This window comes from Equus przewalskii, chromosome 2, assembly GCF_037783145.1.
Source record: "Equus przewalskii isolate Varuska chromosome 2, EquPr2, whole genome shotgun sequence".
NCBI classification, from domain to species: domain Eukaryota; kingdom Metazoa; phylum Chordata; class Mammalia; order Perissodactyla; family Equidae; genus Equus; species Equus przewalskii.
Genome location: NC_091832.1, coordinates 36,290,995 through 36,317,088, shown reverse-complemented (window position 1 = coordinate 36,317,088; position 26,094 = coordinate 36,290,995). Strand labels below are relative to the sequence as shown.

Below are 26,094 nucleotides of genomic sequence, written 5' to 3'. Positions count from 1 at the left end.
GATCCTCCCGTACCTGATGCAGGCTCTCCTCTCAGCAGCCGCCCCTTTCTCTTCCTAACACGTCTTCCATAACAGGGCATGAGCACCACACTGGGGGTCTGGAACCCTACCTTCTAGTCCCTTCTCTTCCGGGCCTCAGTTTCCCCAGTGGTGAAACGAGGGCATGGGTTCAGTCACCTCTGACTTTCGCTCATCCCGAGCATTTACACACACCCACTCCTTTCCTCTTCTCATCATCCCCACTTTATAGACGCGGACAGAGGCGGAGGGAGGCCGAGTCACTCCATCAAGGTCACATACCTAGTGAGTGGTGGCGCTGGGATCTGGACCCAGGCTGCCTGGGCCCGGCGTCTATGGGCTAACCACCTCACCACGGCTTCATTGTGTTGCATCTCCTGATCAAGAACTGTCACTGGTTCCCCATTACACAGGGATGAAGTGAAAATGAGCTTGTTACAGCCTGAGTTTGCGCTTGACCTTGTAAGGTTCCTCAGTGAAGACGCCTTCCCCTCAGACATGTCTCCTCCTTGTCCTGGGTTCGCCTGCCTTCCTCCAGGAGTCCTTCCCCGGACACCCCAGGCCACCCACTCGACCTGGCTCCATCCACCCGTTTCCTGGGCCCTAATTTACCTTAATAATCCCTCTCCCCATCCTGGGCAGCTGGTTTTCCAAGCCTTTCCTATCAATTACTGCACTGAGCCTCACAGTGCCCGGGAGGGTGGCCAAACGGGTGTCATTATCCCACTTTACGGGCGGGATCACTGAGCCCAGGGAGGCTGGGCTATTTATCCAAGGTCACCTGACTGATGTGCCACCCAGCCCGGTGTGGAACCTGACCCTGACTCTGGTCCTGGCACCGCCTGGGCTCCGGGCTTCTGCGGGCTGGTCGTGGGCAGGGGCACGTCCCCTAGGGCGTCACCCAGGACCCGGCCCGGGGAGGTGCAGGGGGCTGGACTGAGATAGCCCAGACCCAGGGGCTGGGACCTGGGTGGGACTTTCCTACCAGAAGGACGACAAGGGTGCTCAGCTCCAGCTTGTGGATGCCTGGGGTCCAGGGAGCAGCTCGGGGTTAGGGGGGGAGTTCCACAAAACCTTTACAGGCTTCCCGGGGAGCTGGAGGCCGGGTGCCTCGGGGAGCAGACCTGAGGGTGGAGCTGAGGCTGCTCCTGGATATGAGGGGGCCCCTCATGCTGGTCTGTCTCCATGAGCCTCTGTCTTTCTGGCTCTCCAGCTCTCTGGGTCTCTCCATGTCTCTGTCTCCCTTGGTTTCTATGTCCCCATGCCTCTCTATCCAGATTCCCCATGTCCCCGATGGCCTGGCCCATCCATCCAGGACAACAGGACAGAGGGCACCACCAGCCCTGGAAATTACAGGCTTTGGGAGTAGAGTTGCCAGATAAAATCCAGAATGCCTAGTTAAATTTGAAATCTAGATAAACAATAATTTTTTGTCCAAGTATATCCCAAATATTGCCTGGGCCGCACTTGTATTGAAACAATTGTTTGTTGGTTATCTGAAACTCAAGTCCAGCTGGGTGTTCTTTATTCTTATTTGGTCAATCTGACAGCCCTGCCTGGGAGGAGAGATGGGTGTGTCAGCCCGTCCCACCTGGCGAGGACGCCGGGCAGAGCCATGCGCTGGGGTGCGAGCTGCCTGATGGAGCAGAGCTGGGCCTTGGTTCATTTCTCCTTTTATTAAAAAGCCACTTGGAGACGGGGGCCCCCTCACATCCAAGGAAGAGAGTGTTTTGGGGGCGGTCTGCTCTGTTCCAAGCGGACGAAGGACGGGAGCGGGAATCTCTTCCCCATCCTGGGCCTCAGTTTCCCCGTGTGTGCACAGGAGTGGTAACGCCTCCCCCGGGGCTGTGGTGAGGATTAGGTGACCTGATGCTGGGCCTGCCGTGGTGGGAGGGCAGGGGATGGGGTCTCAGGGTTGCTCGTTGCTGTTATGACTCTTGGGAAAGGGGTGGATAAGAATGTGGATTCAGGAGCTAGAAGGCCTGGGTTTGGAACCCAGTCCTGTCACTTACTAGCTCCGTGACCTTGGACGGGTTCCTTAACCTCAGTTTCCCCATCTGTAAAATGGGGACAATGATAGACCTACTTCCCAGGGTTATTGCGAGGATGACATGACATGATACACACCAGGGAGCTCCGAGGGGGCTGGCACGCTGTTCTCCCCTGGGGGAGTGGCGCTGCTTCCTCCGGGAAGCCTTCTGGTTCTCCGGCTCACAGTGGCCTCTCCCTGTGTGGTCCTGCTGACCCCTGACCCTGTGACCCTGAGCCCCCTCTGGCTGCCGGGGCTGTGCTCTGTCCTCAGCTCCCCAGCAGGATCGAAGGCTCCAGGGCGGCGGAGAGAGAGGTGGGCATGTTTGCCTGAGCCCAGCAGCGCCCGCATGTATGGTGGGCACCCCACAATCAGAAGGGGAACAGACTGATTTCACACGGGACTGCCAGACCAGCGGGAGCACGGGAAATGCAGCCCCGGGGCCAGATGACATCACAGACTTTTTAACCCTATAATAATGCCTGGTCATTGGGCTGAATCTGGCCAGGTTTCCCAAGTGACACTACGGTGCCTCTGTGTCAGAGACCCAAGTGCAAACCTGGCTGTGCCATTTGATGCTCTGTGATCTCGGGCTTGTTACTTGACCTCTCTGAGCCTCAGTTTCTCACCTGTCAAATGGAGATGATACGGCTCCCTTTGCAGACTTGTAAGAATAAAAGAAGCTAGTAAATGTAAGGTGCCTAGCACACAGGGAGCTCTCAACAAAATTTAATAAAACACGCGACTGGTCCTGACTTCCAGGGAGCTTGCAGTTCTGTTAGGAGGTAAAGAAACTCACAGAGGAAATGCTAGTGAACACAGAGCGCTGGAATGTGAGAATGTGTATACATTTGTGGGGGGTCCAGATTTGACTCCCAGGAGCTTCCTGTGAGGCTCTGAGAGGCCGGGGTGGTCAGGGAAGGCTTCCTGGAGGAAGCAAGAGTTTGAGCCAAAGCTCGAGCATCTGAACAAGGGCTCCCCGCTCTAGCACTTTCCATGGCTCCCTGTTCTTCCCAGGTCGGTACCTGAGGGCACAGAGATGTTCGAGGTCTATGGGACCCCTGGTGTGGACATCTACATCTGTCCCAGCGTGGACAGGGGCCGGGAGCGCGCGGACACCAGGCGGTGGCACTTTGATGCTGGGTCAGAGATCATCGTGGTCATGAACTCTCCCAGCAACGACCTGAACGACAGTCACGTGAGTGGGTCCCCTGATCTGGGGGTGGGGCGGGGAGGCAGGTCCAGTGCCCTCTTTCCCCAGAGTGCAGGGTAGCACGGTGGGTGAGCGCCTGGCCCTGGAGCTGACCAGCTCTGCAACTTACAAACCCAAACTGCGTGTCCTCTGCCGTGTCACGTCACCCCTTCGCCTCAGTTTCCCCATCTGTAGGCTGAGGGTTGATTACATGATCTCTGCCCCTCTTAATGTAGGAGAGAAAGCAAGGACCGGGGAGGGACGCCGCCTGGGGAGACCCTTTCCCCATGGTGCCTCGCCTTCCCCTTATCCACTCTCTTCCTGTCCCTGTTCCCTTCTCAGAGGCGTGATGGCCCCCTTCTCTGCTCTCTCTGCTCACTCAGCTAGCAAGGGTGCAGGCAGTGTTCTGGGCCCATGCAGGGAACATTTAACAAGTGCGAGAAATGGGGTGGCCTTTGAACTTGGCACAGGTGAGCCCCGTTAAAGGGCTGATGGGAACCGGGGCTTGGCAGGTGGGAGTGGCAGTTCCCGCTCCACGTCTGGAGCGATGCTTCGGGAAACTGGCTCTTAAGGCGCACTGACCACGTGCCGGCCTCGGAGCAGGCATGACCTCAGCCAGCCCTCACAACCGTCCTGAGAGCCAGGGTCTGATCCTCATTTCACAAGCAGGCCACCAAGGTGCAGAGTAACTGCCCCAGGGCCACACAGCTAATCGGTAGGAGAGCTAGAATTCAATGCAGACCTGCCTGACCTGGGGGCAGTTTCCCTCCATCACGCCCACCTCTGTTCCCATCTGTGTATCTGAATCGAGCCTCCCCACTGAGCTCTGTGAGGCAGGTGGGGCAGGACTCAGTGAACCCATTTTACAGACAAGGACACTGAGACCAGCAAGGGGCATGGCTTACCGAAGTCACGTGATCGAGTGAGTAGCACAGATGGTGAGGACGTGGACAGAGGCCCCGGGGCAGGGCAAGAGGACCAGTCAGCCTGTGAGGGCCCCCCCTACCCCGGGTGCCCTGCTGGGCTGGGGGCTGTGTGGACGCCTCTCCACCTTGACTTCCTTGGCCCTAAGTACTGCATTGAGGAGGGTCGAAGTGTCCCCCTCCACCTTCGGCCGGGATCCAGGTACTTGTGTCTGAGGTGAGCATCACTGCTGGGGCTTGACACATGGGGGTCAGTAACTGCAGCGTTTAGGGGCTCCCGGGACTGAAGGGTGAGTGGCCTCTGTAAGGTTCTGAATCTTCTGGCTGAGATGAGGGAGTTGAGGGACCCACATCAGGAGGGAATATCCAACCAGAGAGCCGTGGGTCAAAGGGGACTTTGCTGCGTCTGCCTCAAACTGCTTTGTCGTCATCCCCACCTTTGACACTTCTTGGGTGACTGCTGTGGGCCAGGCACTGTCCTGAGCACATCGCCTGTGTTCCTTCTTGAGTTCTCACAGCCTATAATCAACCCTGCAGCGTAGGAACTTTCATTATCCCCACTTTACAGCTGAGGAAACTGAGGCCCAGAGAGGACAGTCACTTCCCCAGGATATTCTCACGTGGTGCATCCACAGTGTGAGCTCTTACATGCTGCCACCTGCCCACCAGTCACAACAGCTGGTATTTCCTGGGCGCGTGCTATGGAATCAGGTGTCATTTCTAAGCTGCACTACAGTCCTCGGAGGCGGGGACCTGCAGGGTCCCTGTTTTGCAGATGAGGAAATGGAGGCAGCTCAGAGAGGTGAAGGGTCTTGGCCAAGGTCACAGGACCCAGAGGTGCTGGGCTCAAGTCCAGGCCTGTCTGGATCCCACGGATGAGAGCATGTCCCCAAACCCTGCCCAGGCCAGCTCCTCATTTTACAAATGGTGAGACTGAGACCCAAAGGGGAGCGGGGGCTCATCAACATCTCACAGGGGTCATCGGTCGCACTGGGACCGGGCTCTCCAGGGAACCCCTCCCAAATGATTGCCGTTTTACAGATGGGCCAACTGAGACATGCGAAAAAATGGCAGCGAGAAGGCCAACGGCAGAGCTGCGTTGATAAAGGCCGAGCTGATGGGGCACAGAGGCTCCCGCCATCTCCTCCGCTCCGTGGCAGACCCTCCAAGGCCTGTCTTTTGGGGTGGGGGCCCTTGGCTTCGGCTGTCGTGACCCTGGGCCCGTCTCTCTGCAGGTTCAGATTTCCTACCACTCCAGCCGCGAGTCCTTGCCCCTGGCCTACGCCGTGCTCTACCTCACCTGTGTTGGTAAGTCGGGGCCCTGCTGAGGGTGTGAGCAGGCGCTTCGGCCGGGCACGGTGGGGAGTGGTTGGGAATGACAGTGAACAAGGGTCTTTTTATAAAAATCAACTGGTTTTATATTTGAAATTAAAGTAAGAAGTGCACATTTAAAAAAATTCAAACAGGGCCAGCCCCAGTGGCCTGGTGGTTAAGTTTGGTACGCTCCGCTTCGGCCGCCTGGGTTCGGTTCCCAGGTGTGGACCTACGCCACTCATCTGGCAGTGGCCGTGCTATGGCAGGGGCTCACACACACAAAAAAGAAGATTGATAGCAGATGTTAGCTCAGGGTGAATCTTCCTCAGCAAAAAATAGAAATAAATAAAAATAAAGTTGAAAAAGTACCAAAGAGTCTACATTGGAAGGTAAACCTCCTTCCCTCCAACCCAAGACTTCCAGTTCCCTGGACCCAGCACCTTTCTAGCCCAGAGATAAGCTGTGCTGATACACGTAGACCTGTGGACGCCGGTATATTCATTCTCCCCTTTTGTAAGCAAAATGAAGCATATAAAGACATGGAACTGGACCTTGCTTTTTCCAACTTAAATTTTTTCTGCCAGTTCTTCACAAATTGGTATATAAACTCCATGCAGGATGGCTCAGATCTTGGAACCGTCAGACAGGAAATGTAAAGTAACCAAGATTAATATGTTAAAGGATCTGGAGGAAAAGGTGGATAACATGCTTGAACAGATGGGGAATTTCAACAGAGAAATGACAACTGTAAGAAAGAGTCAATGGGGCCAGCCCAGTGGCACAGCGGTTAAGTGCACACGTTCAGCTTCGGTGGCCTGGGGTTCGCCGGTTTGGATCCCAGGTGCAGACATGGCACTGCTTATCAAGCCATGCTGTGGTAGGCATCCCACATATAGAGTAGAGGAAGATGGGCACGGATGTTAGCTCAGGGCCAGTCTTCCTCAGCAAAAAGAGGAGGATTGGCAGCAGTTAGCTCACGGCTAATCTTCCTCAAAAAAAAAAAAAGAGTCAAATGGAAATGCTATAAATAAAAATCATGGTAACAGAGATCAAAGCTGCTTTTGATGGGTTTATAGATAGTCTTGACACAGCAGAAGAAAGAATCAGTGAACTTGAAGAGAGGGCGGCAGAAGTTACCCAAACTGAAACACACAGACGAAAAAAGAGTAAGAGAAACAAAAATCCAGAATGGGGATCCACGAGCTCTGGGGCAGCGTCAGTCTAAACTCAATGCCATTCTCATCAAAATCCCAACATGGCTTTTTAATAGAACTTTCTAGAGCTGACCCTAAAAGCCACGTAGAAGAGCAAAAGACAAGAACGGCCAAGACAATTTTGAGGAAGAACATGATGGAGGGACTCATAGTACCAGATATGAGTAATTTTTTCAAGCTGTAGTACGTGAGGCAGTGTGAAACTGGCACAGGGCTAAATTTAGACCACAGGAACCAATAGAGAACCTGGACATGGTTATCACGTCAGAATCAGTGGACTGGAGCCCTGCCTCCTACCACGGTCAAAAATAAACTTCAGATGGGTTAAAATCTTAAGCTGACTATCAAAATTTTAAAGCTTTTAGAAGAGAATATCTTTGCAACCTCAGTGTAGTTGAGGTTTTCTTTAACCCAGCAAAAAAAAAAAAAAAAAACCCACAGACCATAAGGGGAAAGATTGATAAATCAGACTGTATTAAAATTTAAAACTTCTGTGTAACAGAGGACTAGTCAAAAGTCAAGCTCTGAACTGGGAGAAGAAATTTGTGAGGCGTGTAGCTGACTCGGTGCATACAGATTATGGAAAACTCAATCAATAAAAAAATACAGCAAATGAACAGAAATGGGCAGAAAATATGAACAAGCAATCCACAGAATAGAAAGCCCCAATGATCAGAACCCGAATGAAAAGATGCTTCACTGACCTTGTGTTGCCAAGGATGCTGGGGGGCTCCTTGCACCCTGGTGGGCGTTTGCATTAGTCCCAGCACTTGGAGAATAATGAGCAAGACGGTTGGAAATGCTCTCTCTGCAGGAGGCGTTTTTAGAAGCAGAACTGCTGGGTTATAGAGAACGTACGTTTGAAATTTTGATAGATTTTGCCAAATTGCTCTCCCAAAAGACCGTACCCCTTTGTACACCTGCCAACAGTGCACAGGAGTGCCTGGCCGACACTGTGCATCATCAGCCTTTTCCATTTGTGTCAGTCGGAGAGGTTGGCGTCTCATTGTTGCTTTAATTTGCCTTCCTTTAGTTAGGACCGAGGTTGGGGACCTCCTCTCTTCCCCTCCCTGAACACACACACCCTTGTTCATTGGAAAATACTCAGACAGACAAGTGTGTAAAGCCTTATGTTATATATAAGTGTAAGTGTGTACACACACGTTAGTGAATAGCTACAAAGCCAGCAGTTGAGCAGCCATCACCCAGGTCAAGAAACAGAACATGACCAGCACCCCAAGATCCCCCCGCCATGCCCCTCTCTGATCATGACCCCCTCCGGCCCCTAGAGGTAACCACTATCTTGTGAGAGTGTTTCCTTGCTTTTTAAAATGGCTTTATCATCCGAATATGCATACCCAAATAGTACAGACTGCTTTTGCCTACCTTTGAGCTCTCTATGGGTGGAGTCATACTGCGCATGTCTTCTTAGGGGCTGGCCTCTTCTGACCCCCCTTGTGTTTGTGCGATTCATCCACGTGTGGCATGGCGGTTGGGTATCTTTTCACGTGTCTAAAAATCACTTCAAATTCCTCCTTTCTCTCTGCCATTTGTGCTGTAAAATCTCCCACGCTTCCTAGAGAGAAACAGTAAGAAGGTGGGATGGGGGCTGGAATTTGGGGAGGGGGAGATGGTGCTGAGGCTCAGGGAGGCCCCACAGCCAGGAGGTACCAGAACCTGGATTCGCATCCATGTGTGTCTGATCCCGAAGTCCAGGCTCCCTATCCCCTCCCAAGGAGAGGAGGCAGCTTCGTCCAGACCAAGAATGTCCAGGGCGACCTGGGCTCCACAAGGCGTCCCCAGACAGCAAGGGCCATAGGGATGTGGAAGAAGGAGGGGTCAGGGAGGGCTTCCTGGAGGGGGCAGCATTTGACCTGGGCCTTTGCTCTGACCCTGCTTCCTCCTCTAGGCCTCTTTCCCCAGCCCAAGCAGAGAGGCTCCAGATGCCCCCACCTATAGGCAATGTATTCTTGGAAATGACTTCCCTCTTCCCAGTCCCAGATGGCCTGAGATCTAAACTGTAGAGACCATGGCCTGTGCTGGGCTCCTGGGCACCCTGTAGTGACCTACCCTCTTCCCGCCCCTTGCAGACATCTCTCTGGATTGCGACCTGAACTGTGAGGGCAGGCAGGACAGGAGCTTCGTCGACAAGGTAGGGCATCTCTGCCTGGGCCCAGAAGAGTTTGGAGCTGCTCTAGGCTGGGTTAAGAGGGCGAGGCCTTTACAGGTATCCTCCTGCCACCCAGCTCATGACGAGGTCAGGGGAGCCAAACGGGAACCCGGAGTGGCTGGGGGGTCTTCTTTCCCCAGGAGAACTATGGAGCACACTCGTGCCCAGCCCTGGGCTAGGCCTTGCTTGATGGGAAAAGTCCTTCTGGGCTTGGAAGCGAGGTCGGGCGTCAGCAAACTTTCTGTTAGAGCAGGATAGTAAGTAGCTTAGGCTTTGTGAGCCGTACTGTCTGTGTTGCAACTACTCGATTCTGCCAGGGTCGTGTGAAAGAGCTGTAGCCAATACAGAAACAAGTGGATGAGACCGTGTTCCAATAAAACTTTATTTACAAAACAGGCAGTGGGCCAGATTGGGCCCACGGGCCGTGGGGTGCCAACCCCCGATCTAAGTGAAAGGAGAAATCTACCAAGTGTGAAACTGTCCAAGAACTTTGGGCTGAATTGTGGTGGCACTTAATACATTGGGAGTTCAGAGGAGAAAGTCAAGGTGGGCTGCATGAGCGAGGAAGACGTCCCCTGAAGTCCACTTGAGCTGGACTCTAAAGCAATGCAAGAGGGAGGGCATTGCAGGTGGAGGGGACAGCAGAAGCCAAGGCCTGGCCGGAAGAGCAGATCTTATCATCAGGCAGCTGCCTATTGAGAAAGAGGACATTGGCTGGAGACACATCGCTGTCAGCTAAGAAAGGCGGCCCTGTAGTTTGAACTTGATGGTGTGGGCGGTAGGGAGCCAGTACCATTTCTTGGGCAGGAGGGGCTTCAGAGAGAGTGGACCTACCCTCACAGGGTAGCGTGAAGAGGAGGAGATGGGGCTGGAAGGCTGCGGGGGAGGGAGGCACAGGTCTGATCTGAGCCCCAATCACAGCTATGCTTTGCCGTTGGCAGCGGCAGTGGGTCTGGGGGCCTGGTGGGTATGGAGCCATCCTGCTGGTGAACTGCGACAAGGACAATCTGAACTGTGATGAGCGAGACAACTGTGACCAGCACGTGCACTGCCTGCAAGGTGAGGGGGGTGGGGCAGCCCCTGTCCGTGGGTGTCTAGGGTCACTGCTCAGCTAGCCACAGGGATTCCTACCCATGGCACGGCTCTGAAGGCAGAGCTCAGGACCTGAGTGCCAGCTCCCGGACATACCTCGACATTCCTCAAAACCTGCCTCAGGCTGGCAGTTGCCCCCCCATATCCACAGTGCCCACAGGCACTCACATGCCAGGGCAGGACTCTGGAAATGAGCTGACTCACCTTTCTCTCCCTCCAGTGGAGCGGAGGATGCTAACATTATGTGAGCACCTGCTATGTGCCTGGTCCGTTCCCAGAATTCTCATTTAATCATCCAAGTCGGAGGGGAGGGGAACATCACCCCAATTTAGAGACGAGAACGTTGAGGCTCAGACATCAGGAGACCCCCCCCCAACCCTGGATGTCTCCTGTCTGTGGCAGACCCAAGGCTCCCTATTCCAACCCCAAATCCGGCCATCCCCCCCCGGCCCCCCCCCGCCAAGGTGCCTCTGGCCAGTGTTTCAGGAACGCCACATTCTATTAAGTGCATTCCAAACCGCGTGCAGCAGCCCCGTGAAGAACGCTTGCAGTCCCCCGGGGTGAGAGCCAGGAGCTTACACACGAGGCGCTCACAGCTGCTCCGAAGGGCGCATAAATGTCCCTCGTTCCAGAGATGGAACGCTGAGGCTCGGGGAGGAGGGGCCCACCCAGGGTCAACAGTGCGTGATGCTGGGCTGGGGCTGGAGCCCCCATCTGCCTGCTGCCCAGGTGGCCTTGTTCCCCCTCACACCTCGCGAGCACCTGTCGTGTGCCAGGCACCAGGCTGGCTGCTCCGCGCTTCCTGTTTCTCTGGGCAGATGAGGCAGCGCGGGCCCAGCCGGCTGTGAGGTGGCTCACCGCATCACATGCGTACAGACTTCCTGGTTGGCTATTGAGGGTTTCCAGTGTTTTCACAGGGTGGGCAGAGCTGGGGCCCGAGGACCCAGGTCTTAGCACCCTCTGCCCTGGGGAGGGCGGCAGGCCGGAGGAGGAGATGCGCGGGTGTCAGAGGCCCCCTGAGTGGCCGCCCTGTGTCTGGCTCCGCAGACCTGGAAGACATGTCCGTCATGGTCCTGCGCACCCAAGGCCCCGCTGCCCTCTTTCATGACCACAAACTTGTCCTCCACACCTCCAGCTATGACGCCGAGCGGGCACGGGTCTTCCACGCCTGCGGTGAGTTCGTGCCCCTCCCCCACCCTGTGCTGCCAGCGGGGCCTCAGTTTCCCCACCTTGGGTTGGAGGGCAGGCTCTGCCCAGGCTCCCGAGCTGTCTTGGGGGTCAGAGGAAGAACAGTCAGATGTGAGAGCTTGGGACTGGTCATCTGGGACAGCCATGGCCTGAGGCGGTTTTATGGGATAAATGAATTTGAAAAATATATTTTAAGCACCTTTAGAAATTTTTATTATCAAAACTTTCGAACAAACACAAAAGTAGAGAGAACAGCGTAGCGAACCCCCATGTGCCAACCACTCAGACTCAAGGATTGTCCCTACTCTGCCTGGCTGGCTTCATTGCTCCCTCTGTTTCCTGAAGTGTTTTTTTTTTTTTTTTGAGGAAGATTAGCCCAGTCTAACTGCTGCCAATCCTCTTTTTGCTGAGGAAGACTGGCCCTGAGCTAACATCCATGCCCACCTTCCTCTCCTTTATATGTGGGACGCCTACCACAGCATGGCTTGCCAAGCGGTGCCATGTCCGCACCCGGGATCCAAACCAGCGAACCCCAGGCCGCTGAAGCGGAACGTGCGCACTTAACTGCTGCGCCACAGGGCCGGTCCCTCCTGAAGTTTTTTAAGGCCAGTCTCAGACCCCAGGGCTCTTCGCTCCGACATAATTCCAACCACAGCCTTACATTGCCACTGCCTTAGCCTATGTACAAGCTGGGATCTGAAACACCTTTAAAAATACAAAAGTACACAAGTAATGAGATGCTCATTTTTAAAAGACCAAACAGTATAGACACACATAAAGTAAGAAATGCGAGTTCTCTATCCCCACCCCTGAGCGTCTTCAAATGTGCTCACCGTTAACAACTTGGTGTGCTTTCCTCCTGACCTTTTCTGTAAGCACTAAGAGTGTGTGTACACACTCTGCTTTCCAAACTTTTTCTTTCCTTGAATTATATGCCCTGTGCATGTTTCCGTGTGTTTCCGTAGCTGCGCGTCCTTCTTTTCCGCAGCTGTGTAGTACTCCAAAGCGTGGAGGTGAGGAACTCGTCTGGTCCCCTGAACACGCAGTGGTCTGCAGTGTTATGATTTCCAACAACACACCTTGAGGGCAGGGACCGTGCTCACGGCTGTACCTGAGTCCAGCACCACGCCTCGTGGGTGCCTTGTAGGTGCTCAGGGAGCATTTGTTCAATGAATGAATGAACGGCCAGTGGACAGCCTTGTACGTGTATTTTGTAGGAAAGATCCCTAGGAGTGGAGTTGCGGGTTAGGGGCGAACATCACCTTGTTAGATGCCGCCAATTGCCCTCCGAAGGATCTGAACGCCAACCTCAGAAGGCAGTGTCCTTCCCTTGCCTTGCCCACACCGGGTATTAAGCATCTTTCCCTCCTTTGCCTGTGGGAGGTGAGAGGTGGGAGTTGTGGTCCGGCTTACAATTTCTGGTGAGGCTGCACAGCTCTTCCTGCATCCCTCACGCGTCTCAGGCCCACCAGGGAGTCACGGCTGCCCCTTTCGTCCCCTCCCAGGGCCCGAGGACTCGTGCGAGGCCTACAGGCACGTGCTGGGCCAGGACAAGCTGTCCTACGAGGTGCCCCGCTTCCACGGGGACGAGGAGCGCTTCTTCGTGGAGGGCCTCTCCTTCCCCGACGCTGGCTTCACGGGCCTCATCTCCTTCCACGTCACCCTGCTGGACGACTCCAACGAGGTAGGGGGTGGCCAGGGCAGGGAGGGCACCGCCGGCGTGAAAGACCCCAGACCTCTGGACCGCCCCGCCGGTGCCTCACCAGAAAGCAAGAAGCAGGCGGCTGGCTCAAGGCCCTCTGTGGTCCTTGAGCCACCCAGGCCTCTGGACTCCGAGGTCAGTGCTCTCCCCACTCCGGTCTTCCCCCGCAGGATTTCTCTGAATCCCCGATCTTCACTGACACCGTGGTGTTCCGTGTGGCGCCCTGGATTATGACGCCCAGCACGCTGCCGCCCCTGGAGGTGTACGTGTGCCGGTGAGTGTGGGGGCACCAGGTGTCCTCCTGACCCTGCTGGTGCCTCTGGCCCCCAGGCCTGGCTCTGTCCTGAGCCGCTCTCCCCGGGCTTGTCCGCAGTGTGAGGAACAACACGTGTTTCGTGGACGCGGTGGCGGAGCTGGTCAGGAAGGCTGGCTGCAAGCTGACCATCTGCCCGCAGACGGAGAACCGCAATGACCGCTGGATCCAGGTACCAGGGCCGCCGGGTGGCCCCCAGCCGGACACCGTCCTGGAGGGAGAAGCTGGCCTATTCCAGCGGGGGATGCTGCTGGGGAGCATCCAGGAGGACCGGGGGCTGCGATCGTCCTCCCCACGGCAGTGATCTTTCTAATTCTAGACGGAGAGCCCTCCCTCTCTCCAGAACTTTCTAGAACCCAGGGACACACTGACACTGGGTTCAACACTCATTCACCCACAGGATCTGGGCTAAGCGCTGGGCTGGGCCGGAGGGGGATGGCAGAGGTCGAGGCACCCACCCCTGGCCATCAAAGGCCTGGACCAGTGGTTCTCAAAGGAAGGTGATTTTGTCCCCAAGGGACATTTGGCAGTAGCTGGAGATGTTTCTGGTCGTCACGCTGAGGGTGGTGGTGCCACTGGCTTCCAGTGGGTAGAGACCAGGGATGCAGCTAAACATCCCATGGTGCATTGGACGGCCCCACGACAAAGGATTATCTGGCCCCGAAGGCCAATCGTGCCGAGGAGGAGAAGCCGTGATGTGGTGGATGATGGAGACCCCCGACTCGGACGGTCTCAGGTGGGGCAGGGTGCTGGCAGAGTGCCAGCAGGGTTTGGAGCCGGGCGCCGTCACCTCTGTCTCGGGGTCAGTGGAGACTGCCAGGAGGAAGGGCATCCGAGCTGGACCAGATCTGGCAAACGGACGGATGATGACTCGGTCATTCACTGAGTGCCTGCTGCGGGCCACGCACAACATCACTGCATCTTCCTGACTATTCCCCGTCGATCCCCCCATAACGAAGGAGCTCTCAGCGGGGCAAATGCCAGGGCCAGAGCTGGTCAGGGCCGTGCTGGGGCTCAGTGGTTGGTGGGTCTGGCAGAGGATCAGCATGAGCGATGGCCAGAGGTGGGAGGCATTAGAAAGAATGTTGCCTGTTCTCTTTGACCAGGGCCAAGGCTCCGTGCAGGGCAAGAGCTGAGGTGGGAGGCCTTGGATGCTAAGCCAAGGAGCTTTCATTTCAGCTGGAGGTTCGTCCAGTGAGGTGGTCAGGGCAGGACTTGAGTGAGACAGGCTGGGTTTGGATCCTGGCTGTGCCACCGACTAGCTGTGTGCCCTTGAACAAATAACTAGACCTCTCTGTTCCTCACTTTCCTCACCCGTAACATGGGGTGAGAATAGTGCCTCCACCTAGGGGTGTCATGAGGATTAGTGGAGTGAATATTTGTAAAGGGCTGGGCCAGGCGCACCGCAGTGAGCTTCTCGTTGGATATATAGTTCATCACTGCAGGGCCAGCTTTGCCTCCCGAGCCAGAGGGGGCAGGACTGCGCTGGGCGTGTTAACAGGTCTAAGGGGGAGGCACAGCTGTACCTCCTCAGGTCCCCTCAGCCCTGTCCAGCCTTCAACCCCTCATGACCACACGTGGAAGCTGGAGGTGCTGGCTGATGCCCAGCAGCCTGTTTGTCCAACTCAGACCACCCTGAGCTCCTCTCTGCGTCCACTCTGCCCTGGCCCAGCACGGGGACACCCCTGAGGTCACGTCCATGTTCTCGTTCTTTCCTGACCTGTCTTGCTGTGTGACGCAAGGCAAGTGGACCCCGTCTCTGAGCCTCCAGCCCGTCCCCCAGCCAGCAGGCATGAGGACCCCCGCCCTGCCCCCGCCCTGGGCCCCAGCAGGCCTGAGGCAGAGGGTCCCCTGAACAGTTGTCCCGGAGCGCTCGGGGCCAGGCAGGGGAGCGGGTGACATCCGCAGCGCGGCGTCTCTCGTTGCAGGACGAAATGGAGCTGGGCTACATCCAGGCACCGCACAAAACCTTTCCCGTGGTCTTCGACTCCCCCAGGAACGGGGAGCTGCAGGACTTCCCCTACAAAAGGATCCTGGTGAGTGGGCGGCCGCAGCGCCCGAGGGCCAGCGGACGTCACCCGAGAGCCACGCCAGGAACCGCGTTCCCTCGGAACAGGGGCGGAGCTGCTAGATAGAGACAGGAGATGCCCAGTTAGATTCGAATTCCAGCGAAGCAGGGAGTAACGTTTTAGTATAAGTGTGTCCCAAACATTGCCCGGGACATCCTTTTACTCAAAACATATTTGTTGTTTGTCTGAAATGTACATTTAACTGGGCATCCTATATCTTTATTATAAATCTGGCCACCTTAGACGGGGGAGGCAGGATCGCAGAGCTAGTAAGAACATGGGCCTTGGAGTCAGAACAACCTGGCTCTCACTCATGTGCTGTGTGACCTTGCATGAGTCACTTCCCCTCTCTGAGCCTCAGTTTCTTCATCAGTAGAAATGGTATTTTAGCCCAGGCCTCACAGGTGTTTGTGAGGCTTCTCCATGCACACATGGAGGGAGTGTAGCACACAGTTAGCTGGTAGTATTATTGGGAATAAAATAAAGAGGGTGTCTCAAGGGATGCTTGGAGGAAAGAGGGGAGACTGCTTCGTGCCGTGGAGGGTGGAAGGCCTCTCCAGCCCGCCGCTGGGCACACAGGTGGTCTGAGCTCTCCCCCGGCCCTCAGTGCTGCCTGAGCTCCTGCTAAGAGACGGCCCTGGGGAATTCCCTCCTTTTCGAGTCGAAGGCCTGAGGCTCCGAGGCCAGCACCAGGCTCTTGGCTCCCAGGGCTGGCTGCTCTGGAGCAGCCACATCCCTGCCTAGGGCTGCAGGTGGCAGGAAGGCCGAGCACAGGGTCGAGGGTGGCCGTGGCCTTGGGCTCCGTGTCGGATGGGGAGCAGCCAGGGCCCTCCCTGCTGTCTCCCTGTGACCTGGGACTGCCCTGCTCTCATACGGCGGCACCGCCAGGCGGCCCATGTGCTTCCCGATGGCCCTGTGCACGGCCGCGGGGGTGCGAGAAACGTCGCATCCGTCAGGTCCCCATCTTTGACTCGGCGTTTCCATCTGAAGAGGGGGTGACCATCCCGCCCCATCTTTAGGGAGCCCAGAGGCCAGCGAGTTGGTTCAAGCTCTTCCTGGTGAGCACCTCCCCGCCCCAGCCTGACTCAGTTTCCCCTACCAGGGTCCAGATTTTGGCTATGTGACTCGGGAACCAGGAGACAGCTCTGTGAGTGGCCTGGACTCCTTTGGAAACCTGGAGGTCAGCCCCCCCGTGGTGGCCAACGGGAAGGAGTACCCCCTGGGCAGGATCCTCATCGGGGGCAACCTGCCTGGGTAAGAGGGGAGCAGGGAGAGGTGTTCCTGGGGCGGAGGCTGATGGTGGGGGTGGTGACGGTGGCTTCGGGGCTGGGGGATGAGGGGCCCCTCCACTCCTTGAAGAGAATCAGAAAGAAGCAGTGATGACATTGTGGTCGTGGCGGTGGTGGTGGCGGGAGCTGTCGAAACTGTCACTTATCTCAGGGGGTTTGAGAAGGCCAGAGTGAGCAGGGACCTAAGACATCATGCAGTCCAACCCTTTCATTTTACAAGTGGGCCCAGAGAAGGTGCGTGACCAGGTAAAGGTCACACAGAATGCAAAGTTCTGACTAGACTCAGGTCTTCCCATTCAGAAAGTAAATAGATGTTTCTGTCCATTAATAGTTATAGAGGAAAGACCTTTAAGTCTCAGCAGTCCTGGGAGAAATTGCATTTAAGTCAAAGCTTGTTCATACTATAGTGTAAATGACTAATATCAGATCTTTTCCTGAATAGGACATGAAAAATGAAATGGCAGTAACAGAGAGGGAGAGAGAAACAGATTATGTCTTATTCAACATGTGACACAGGGGGACTGGTGGAAAAGAAAAGGAATTATAGGGTCATGGTTATTTGCTGTGAAATAGACCAAGACACAGAGCCAACTAAATTCAGCAAAGCATTTAGAACAGACTTGCTATCAAATAACAGGTGAATCAAGAAGCTTTGGAGGGGGCTCTCTGCCCTCAAACACAAGATCCCACTGAGGGAGGGAGTTTGGGCCACGCCATTAGGGACTTTTTCAGAAGGCAAAAGAGGAATGAAGCTTAAATTCATGAACATAAAATGCTGGGGCTGTGAGACCCCCCCAGGGGTGATCTCGTCCACCTCTCTCTGCACTGCTGGGCAGGAAGGTGAGGCTGCAGCATGAGAGATGCAAGTTAAACTCAAAGAAGAACCGCCCGGCCGTGGGGGAGTGAGGATGGGGGTGAAATCGGTCTCAGGATGGGCCCTGAGGGTGCTTCTGTGGATGTGCTGGACGGCGAGACCCGGGTGGGTCGCTGACCTGGTGGGACTGACCTGCCCTGCGTCTGCCTCATCGAGAACTCACCTGGAGTGGAATTTTAAAAAATATATATGTATTGTCTTTCCTGCTTACAAAAGCAATGCGTGTTTTTTTGCAGATATTGTGGCAATCTTGAACGCTTGTCTTTCCATTTCTGCATAGATTTTTTTTTTTTAGTTCAGCAACTTTCTTTGACCCCTTGGCCCCAGGTCGAGTGGCCGCAGGGTCACCCGGGTGGTGCGGGACTTCCTGCACGCGCAGAAGGTGCAGCCGCCTGTGGAGCTCTTTGTGGACTGGCTGGCCGTGGGCCACGTGGATGAGTTTCTGAGCTTTGTCCCTGCCCCCGATGGGAAGGTAAGGACTGGCAACAGCCTGTCCCCGGCGTCTGGGTCAGGGGACGAGCTCCGGGGGGCCCCGCTGAGGCCGGGGAGCTCAACCCCATCTGCTCTGTCCACACAGGGCTTCCGGATGCTCCTGGCCAGCCCCAGCACCTGCCTCAGGCTCTTTCAGGAGAAGAAGAAGTGGGGCCATGGCAGGGCCCTCCTGTTCCAAGGGGTTTGTGGTGGGTATCAGTGCTGTGTCCCTCCCCACAGCTTCCCTCCCCCCGCACCTCACGGGGCTTGAGACAGGGATGGCAAATGTTAAAGCAAGGCTCCCCCCCAACTTTAGGATCCCTTGCTCCACCAGCCACCACTGTGCAGTTTGTGGGCACGTGACCCATGCGGTGGCACACGGCCCGCTGCTCAGAATGGCCCTGTGTTGGGGTTTAATGCTCTGGCAGCACTGTCTTGAAAATCTTAATAATGTGTGTTTTGTGAGTGGAATCTGGTTGATCCATGGAGCATCTACAGGGGCTGGGAGGCTGGGTTCATGAGCAGTCCCGCCTCCTGCCGCCTCCTGCCTCCCTGGGGTGAGGCCTCTCCCTGTTCCCTCGCCCCTTAGAGCCCCAGCCGACCAGGCGACCGCTCCCTGCAGCCCTCCACCCCCAGCGGGAGCCTGGTCCTGGGGAGGTCGGGCGCACGTGCTCCCAGCAGCTCAGTCGGGGCCTGGCCTCAGTCGTCCCTGTCCTGGACTGGCCGCGCCACAGGGCCCGTGCTGGGCAATTTGGTGGGGGTGAGCCTCTCGTCCACCCCGGATGCAGGTACCTAGCACATCCCCGTGCAGAGGCTTCAGTGCCCCTGGAGATCGCCCATTCGCCAAGGTTTGGGGTGGCGGGCCTGTGGGAAGAGGCGTCCAGCTCCCCTTCGCCCCACACCTGGCGCAGCAGGAGGGTCCCACCGCTCCAGCGCTGAGATTCCTGGGAGCCGGCGGGCAGTGCGCATGCGCCAAGTCCCAGCGTGGTTCCGGCAGCCTGCGGTGGGGTCTACACTCGCATCGTGGGTGTCCCCGTGCCGGTGAGAGCGTGACATCAATAGCAGGTGAAAACAACATGACAGGGCAAGAGAGACCGTGAGGAAAGAAAAAGCTTTATATTTTTGTACCTTTAAAGGTGGATTTTTCCTGCGCTTTGAACAAGGGGCCCCACTTTTTCATTCTGCGCGGGGGGAATTTACAGAGGGACCTGGCTGGGGCTGGCGTGGGCGGGGGCGCCTGCTGGAACGGCTCTCAGATCCACTCCCTTTCTCATCTCCACCAAGACCTTGACTCCCACGGGATCCCTCCTCTCTGACTGGGACCCCGGGGTCCCAGGGCACAGACCCCAGTGTCTGGCGGGATCGTAGATTTTCTTGGCCCCGTGGCCTCTTGGGAGTTAGATAATGCCCCGGACCAAATCTACCTCCGAGAGAGAAGCTTCTGCGGAACTTACAGCTCCCAGACTCCCCACGTGCCCCGCAATCTCCATTCACCCCCTTTCCCCCTTCCCCATGCAGTCCTGGGGCCCCAGCTGTAAAGGGAAATAAAGCACCGTTTCCCAGCCCCGTTGCCCAGACCACGCCTGAAGAATCCTCAGGTCCGATTTTATGTCCCAGGCAGGCGGAAAGCCGTCTCCATCTTCCCAGAGTATCGGGTTTGCAGTGAGCAGGGCTCAGGAATAGGCTGAGCAGTTTTTCCAGCTGAGAGGGACAGCGAGGGACTTCACAGCTGTCAGGCCACCCATAGCCACCATGCTGCCCTGCAGGGCTGACGCCCAGGGCAGTGACCAGGGAGGCCCGGCGCAGCTCAGCGGTCACCTACTTCGTGCCAGGCCCCAGACTGTGTGCTCCGTGCTGTCATCCTATTTGACCTCAGGGGAGCCTGTGAGGGTGACTGTCACTTGGCTTCATACCCAAGAATGTGAGGCTCAGAGAGGGGCAGTCGCTGGCCCAGAGGCCTCAGCGAGAATGCGGTAGAGCTGCGGGAGGACCCCAGCTGTCTGACTCCAGCCGGGGTGGAAAGGATGCTGAGTCTGCACACACGCGGGTCAAGGCTTCAGGCCCTTTGTGAGCACTGGGCTGGGGTTTGAATCACAAGCCCCCACTTCCTAGCTGGAGGACTTTGGGCAAGTCTCTTTACCTCCCTAGCCTCAGTGTCCCCATCTGTAAAGTGGGGATGATAACGCATACCCTGTGGGGTTGCAGTGAGGGCCCAGTGAGGCACTGAGTGCAGAGGCCTGAATTCAGGGCCTGCACGTGGGAAGAGCTTAATAAATGGTGGCTGTGAGTGTTGGCTCCAACCTCCCCTCCCCTGTCCTGCCCTGTCTCCCCGAGCACCACATCAGGCGGGTGGGAAAGCTGGGCCTCGGGGGAGCCCCTTTGCCATGTAGTCACCTGTTGGAGGGACAATGTCCAATGGGGTCCATAAGAGCTGGCACTGGTAGGTAGGTGGGTGACCCAGCCCCCCCGCCCCACCATTGGCCAAAAGAAGAGCAGTCATCACCCAGTACCCTGGGGGGGTTATAAATTTCCAATCAAAGGTGTCACCCCTTCCAGGGCCCTCAAAGAAAAGTCTGAAGTTCACAGTGGACGGCGACCTGCCCCTGCCGCCCCTCTCAGCCCAGACCTGGCAGCGGCCAAGCGGAGCCCTGCAGCCGGTGCTGCGCAAACCAGAAAGGCCCGCAGGCTGCTGACTCAGCGAGACCGGCCGCTGTGAACCTGGCCCCGCCTGGCTGCTTCCCAGAGCGGGTGGCGTTGCTCCTGCCCTTGCCTTCACATCTCTCTCCGTCACAGGTGCTCAGCCGGTCAACACCATCTCCATCAACCAGGTGCTCTCCAATGAAAGCCTCATCGGCTACAATAAGTTTGTGCAGGTATGAGGGCCACAGGCTGGGAGTGGAGGCTGGGGGCACCTGCTGGGGAAGGGATGGGAGCCGAAGTCCGGGCCTCACGGTTCGTGAAAGCTCAGGCTGGAACAGGCCCAGACAGAGGGGCTCAAACCCTCTCCTTTGACCCAAGAAAAATGAGGGGTAAGCCATGCATTTGAGAAGGACAAGCATTCCAGGCAGAGGAACAGCACAGACGGTGGCCCTGAGGTGGAAGGAAGGGGCCTGGAGTGTATGAGAACAAACCAGGAGGCCAAGGTGGAGAGAGGGGAGGCCGGGTCACACAGGCTTTGAAAGGCATAGCTGGGACGGTGGCTGTGGCTCTGAGTGGGATTTGAGGCCCTCGGGGGATTTGAGCAGACGAGGGACCTGATCGGACTTGTGCTTTGAAACGAGCTCTCTGCGGCTATGTTGAGAATGTATCCGTATGTCATGGCAGGGTGGGGGGTGGTGACAGTAGGTCCCAGCAGGAAACACCTGGCACCTCAAGCTGGATAACTGGAAAAGTTTAGTAAGGAAAATCTTTACAAAGACGCGGGAAGGATCTGAGGAAATCGGCAAGGGACCACCCCCAGGCCCGGAAGAGGGCAGCCGTCCCAGCCCTGGTCCCGAAGGAATTAGGCGAGGGAGCTGTTCCGGGAACCTCGAGAGGTCACTCGGAAGAGATGGCCACCAGACAGGAGCTGTGACCTTCACAGCCGGCGCACAGTGACCCAGCAAGGAGGGAGCCGGCGGAACAAATACCCCAACTGCACTCTGCTGGCAGTCCCCATCTCCTGCCAGAGCCGCCATTGGCTGAACCCAACCAGAAGCCAGAGGGCGGGGGGAGGCCCTGAGTCCCAAGGACCAGCTTCCCAGGGCGCTGAGCAGAGAAAGGTGTAGGGTGGCGTCTGGAAGGGCAACCAGAAGAAGCAGCACAGGGTCCTACAAGAAGCAAATGCCGAGATGGGGTTCAACACCTGAGGATTCTGTTAGGGACAGTGTCTGTGCGAGGGAAAACGGAAGGGAGCCGGAGGAGACGGGAATACTGGCCCTGGGTGTAGGAGAGTGACGGAAGCTTGGGGGGGACCGCATCCCACAGGGCCGTGCGGTCTAAGGCAGTCGGCAAAGCTGCGGGGGATGCGGCAAGCCATCAGAGGGGTCCCCTGTCTGCCGGAAACGGGTCTGCCTTAGTGTCCTGTCACACCCAGCCATTGGCTGTTAGCAGCTGGGGGGCGGTGCGGCCTGGGGTACCAACACAGGAAAGACTTCAGAGCTGCAGCCCGCAGCAGGGGCCCTCGGTCCATTCCAGCCCCCAGAGGGAGGTCTGTGAGGAGCATCTTCATGGCCACCGCGTGGAGCAAGAGCACGAAACAAAGAGACCAGTTAGGAAGCCTCTGCGTCAACCGGGGGGAGGGGCTGGCGCTCCAGCAGGTGGGAGCAGTGGCTCGGATCCGGGCTGTATTTTAGAGGTAGAGACCGCGGGCCTTGTTGCTGATGGATGTGGAGAGGAGAGGAGGCATCGAGAATGACAGCAAGGCTTGGTCCGAACAGCGGTTACGTTTACGGAGCTGGAGGACGTTGGGAGGCGCGGGTGGCGGGAGGGGTAGAAGTGAAGGGTGTGTCTTTGGACGTCACATCCAATGTGCCAGTTACACGGGCACGTGGAAATGCAAAGTGGTTGTACTTACAAGTCTGAGCTGAGGAAAGAGGTTGGGCTCTACGAAGAAGTTGGGAGATAGAAATTTCAGACTTTTCAGTGTCTACATGCTGCTTTAAACCACGAGACTGAAGGAGATCCCCTAAGGAGTGAAGGATCCAGAGAAGGGAAGAAGGTCAAGGGTGGAACATTCTGGAATGCTCTCATTTGAGCCCAGCTAGTAGGATAGGACTGTGAGGGGTGGACCCAGGGCACACAGAGAAGGTTTGTGTGGAAAGTTGATCCGTGGGCACTTGGGCATCCTGCCTCTCCTTAATCAGACGTGACCCCTTGGGTCGCCCCCACACTGGCGAGGTCTCCCCAGCTCTGCCTTCCCACTTCCCCAGAGCTGCATCGACTGGAACCGGGAGGTGCTGAAGCGGGAGCTGGGCCTGACGGAGCGGGACATCATCGACATCCCCCAGCTCTTCAAGACCGAGAGGAGAAAGGCAGTGGCCTTCTTCCCTGACCTGGTGAGGCCACCACCCCTGACTTAAGGTTTCCGGAAATTAGACCCCAAGCCTCCGTTCCCCAGAGGGGCAAGACGTTTGGTTACCGCCATATTTGGGATTGTGGTGGCTGGTGGGGGTGGCATGGAGAATCAGAGATCCTGTGTCCAGCAGAAGGGCCAACTGTGATGGCCGCTGCAGGATGCTCACTGGCCAAGCTCACGCTCAGGGGCCGTCGGGGAGGTCCACGTCTCCTCCCAGGGGCCCGCTTGATACCTGGCAGGGGACTAAGGACAGCATGCGGGTGTGTGTGTAAAGTGCGGAGCATCAGCTGGGAGCTCGGGTGCCGTTTCTGCTCCCTTCATCCCAGCCCACAGCTGTTCCCCCATCCTCCTATATTTAGGGTACCCTGCATGAGGGACAGAGATGATTAAGGCTGCTCCTTGCCCTCAAGGAGCTTCCGATCAAATCTGCTGAGGGAGACCCTCTGCACCTCTCCAAGGGTCTGTCCCAACAGTCTATTGATAATAAGGTGATGTGGGGATTCAGAGGTGGGACAAAGCGCTTCTGGCCTTAGAGGTAGGACTGGAGATCCAAGAAGGCTTCCTGGAAGAAGTGGCTTTTGATTAAGCCCTGAGGGCTTTGCATCTGGTGCTTCTAAAACTTGAGCTTTGGTGGACCGCTGGGGCCCCGCCCCACGGGTTCTGATTCAGCAGGTCTGAGGTACGGCCTTTCTAACAAGCAGCCGCCCAGGTGCCGCGGCTGCTGCTGTCTGAGGACCACACTTTGAGTAGCACTGCTCCTTCATCCCTTCCCCGCCTCCGTCCCCTCCTCACCTCCATCCCTTCCTTCTCTCTCCTCTCCCTCCATCCCCCAGAGGAACTCAGCTCCCCATCATCAGAGCCTCGCAGGGAGCCTGTCCACACCACCATTGCTTCATCCCCTTTTTTCCTTCCCCTTTCGGGCTAGCTTTTCCCCCTGCTCGATTTCCCCACTCGCAGAGCCTCTCGTCCCTCCCTTTCCTTCCTGCGTCTTTAAGGAGGAAGATGTATGTGCCCCCGAAATCTTGTGCCTTGGTCCAGGTTCGTGTGTTGACAGGAAACAGAGGGCCACCCAAGCCGGCTTCAGCCAAAGCGGAAGATTTAATACAAGGACATCGTGAAAGCCGAGGGCAGGGGCAGCTGCTGTGGGGGCGGCATCAGGAGGGCCTGGAACGCCTCTTGTCTCTGTATCTACATCATTCTCCCCCTCCTCCCTTCCCCTCACTTGGCTTCCTTTGCTTCTGTGTCTCTGGGGACGCATATGAACACGGCCACACATAAACACAGGCGTAGGCAGAGACTGACTCAACTCTCCCACCATGTCGACTTCAAATACCCCAGAGAGAGAATCTGACTGGCCCAGCTTGGCTCGGACGTCTACCCTGGTCTGATCAGCCACAGCCTGGGAGGTTGGGATTCTGCTGCACACACATGGCAGCCACCACAATGCATCAATAAGGAGGGCAGTCACCAGAGAAATGAGATGTCGCTGTGAGCTCTGCAGATGCTCCCATGGGAAGGCACAGCTGGTTAGAGTTCTTCCCAGACCAGGTTCCTCTCCCACTGCGTGAAAGCGCGAGTAGCTATTTTCAAGGCTGCCTAAAAGACCACCCCGGGTCTTGGCAGGTATGGGGGAGGTGTTAGGGTGGGAGCCGGTGCTGAAGCGCTACCCCTGACCGGGCGCTCGCTTCTCTGCAGGTGAACATGCTTGTGCTGGGCCAGCACCTGGGCATCCCCAAGCCCTTCGGGCCCGTCATCAATGGCCGCTGCTGCCTGGAGGAGAAGGTGCGGTCCCTGCTGGAGCCGCTGGGCCTCCACTGCACCTTCATCGACGACTTCTCCTCCTACCACGTGCTGCACGGCGAGGTCCACTGCGGCACCAACGTGCGCCGGCAGCCGTTTGCCTTCAAGTGGTGGCACATGGTGCCCTGAGCCCGTCCCATCCCCCACCTCTCCCCCTGGGGTGGGACGTGGGCCTGGGTGATGGAGACTGAGACAGGCCCCTGAACAGAAGCTCTTTCTCTAGAAGTGTTCACGCCTCATCTGCAACCCGCTTGATTCCTCTTGGCCCCCCAAGAAGAAGGACCTCATTTCTTGTGGCCTCTCAGGCGCATCAGCATGACCCATGGAGACTCCTCCAAACATCCCCCTCCCATCCCCAAAGCCTCCACTTGGGGCCTAGTTCAGTTTGGGGTCTAGAAACCTCCGTGCGTGTCATCTGCCGTGTTGGCCTGTGTGTCCTGATGGAGGAAGGACCCACGATTCTGCTTTGGTCTGATTGCCTCTCGCTCTGTAGGGGAACAGCCCTAAAGTCAGATGCGTCCACACAGGACAGGAGAGGTTCTGCCCATAGCCTCCCCACAGGGAGATCCCAGCAGGGGCCCATGGAGATCAGGGTGGGACCAGCATCCCGCCTGCCAAGGTCCTGCCCAGATGCTGAACTCTGGACCCGCGCAGCGCCCAGCATGAGCCTCTCAATAGTCGCTGCTCCGAGATGCGTGTTGAAGGAAGGATAACTGTCTCTTAGCCTTCTAAACACCCCATCATCTGACTTTCAGAAACCCGGCTTTGTCCCCAAACCTCCTGGAATCTCTTGGAGATGAAAATATCTGGGGAATTCCTGGAGATGGGAAGGACTGTGGGTGCACGGTTGAGAAATGTCTTTCATGCTGCGTGGGTGCTTCACTGGCCCTGGCCCTCCCTCTGCAGGAGGGGAGACTCCTGGAAAATCAGGCCTAGGCTTTCTGTTGACCTCTGGTGGCTGTTTCCGTATCTTGCTGTGCCTCAGAAGCCAGGGCACAGGGAGACAGCTCGGGCAGTGAATGCTGTCCGAGGGCAGGGCGTAGGGGGCAGGGGGTTCCCCAGATGTGTGTCAGTTACATGTGTGTTCCCTATGGGTCCAGCTGTGTTTCCATCACTGGCTAATAAATCTGCAGAAACGTAAATGGTTTGAGCCTCATCCTGGCCCTTCTTTGGGCTTAGAACATGACAGCAAGGACAGAGGAATTTCTTGCAGCTGAGGCATTTGCTTGTCTGGCCTGCCAAGAGTTTGGGACTGACGAGCCCGAATTCTGGTAAGACTGTGAGGTTGTACCTGCAAGAGGCCACAGGACAAGTTACGGCTGCCCTGGACAGTTGTGATGATATGGACGCATAAATGCAAGCCTGGGGGTCGAGTGTCAG

General features: G+C 56.8%; 1 protein-coding gene across 1 annotated transcript in view; it reads left to right on the top strand.

Moving 5' to 3' along the window:
* Positions 1 to 25,856, top strand: part of PADI3 (peptidyl arginine deiminase 3) — a 31,703-nt gene extending 5,847 nt beyond the window's left edge. The window contains exons 2-16 of the mRNA XM_008541928.2: positions 3,065 to 3,245; positions 5,398 to 5,470; positions 8,781 to 8,842; positions 9,802 to 9,919; positions 11,000 to 11,125; positions 12,646 to 12,824; positions 13,013 to 13,116; positions 13,216 to 13,327; positions 15,084 to 15,191; positions 16,327 to 16,478; positions 17,715 to 17,859; positions 17,965 to 18,067; positions 20,652 to 20,731; positions 22,769 to 22,894; positions 24,610 to 25,856. Coding sequence (XP_008540150.2) covers positions 3,065 to 3,245; positions 5,398 to 5,470; positions 8,781 to 8,842; positions 9,802 to 9,919; positions 11,000 to 11,125; positions 12,646 to 12,824; positions 13,013 to 13,116; positions 13,216 to 13,327; positions 15,084 to 15,191; positions 16,327 to 16,478; positions 17,715 to 17,859; positions 17,965 to 18,067; positions 20,652 to 20,731; positions 22,769 to 22,894; positions 24,610 to 24,843 — 1,903 coding nt within the window. The 3' untranslated portion in view covers positions 24,844 to 25,856. The remainder of the gene's footprint in view (positions 1 to 3,064; positions 3,246 to 5,397; positions 5,471 to 8,780; positions 8,843 to 9,801; positions 9,920 to 10,999; positions 11,126 to 12,645; positions 12,825 to 13,012; positions 13,117 to 13,215; positions 13,328 to 15,083; positions 15,192 to 16,326; positions 16,479 to 17,714; positions 17,860 to 17,964; positions 18,068 to 20,651; positions 20,732 to 22,768; positions 22,895 to 24,609) is intronic.
* The last annotated feature ends 238 nt before the right edge of the window (positions 25,857 to 26,094 follow it).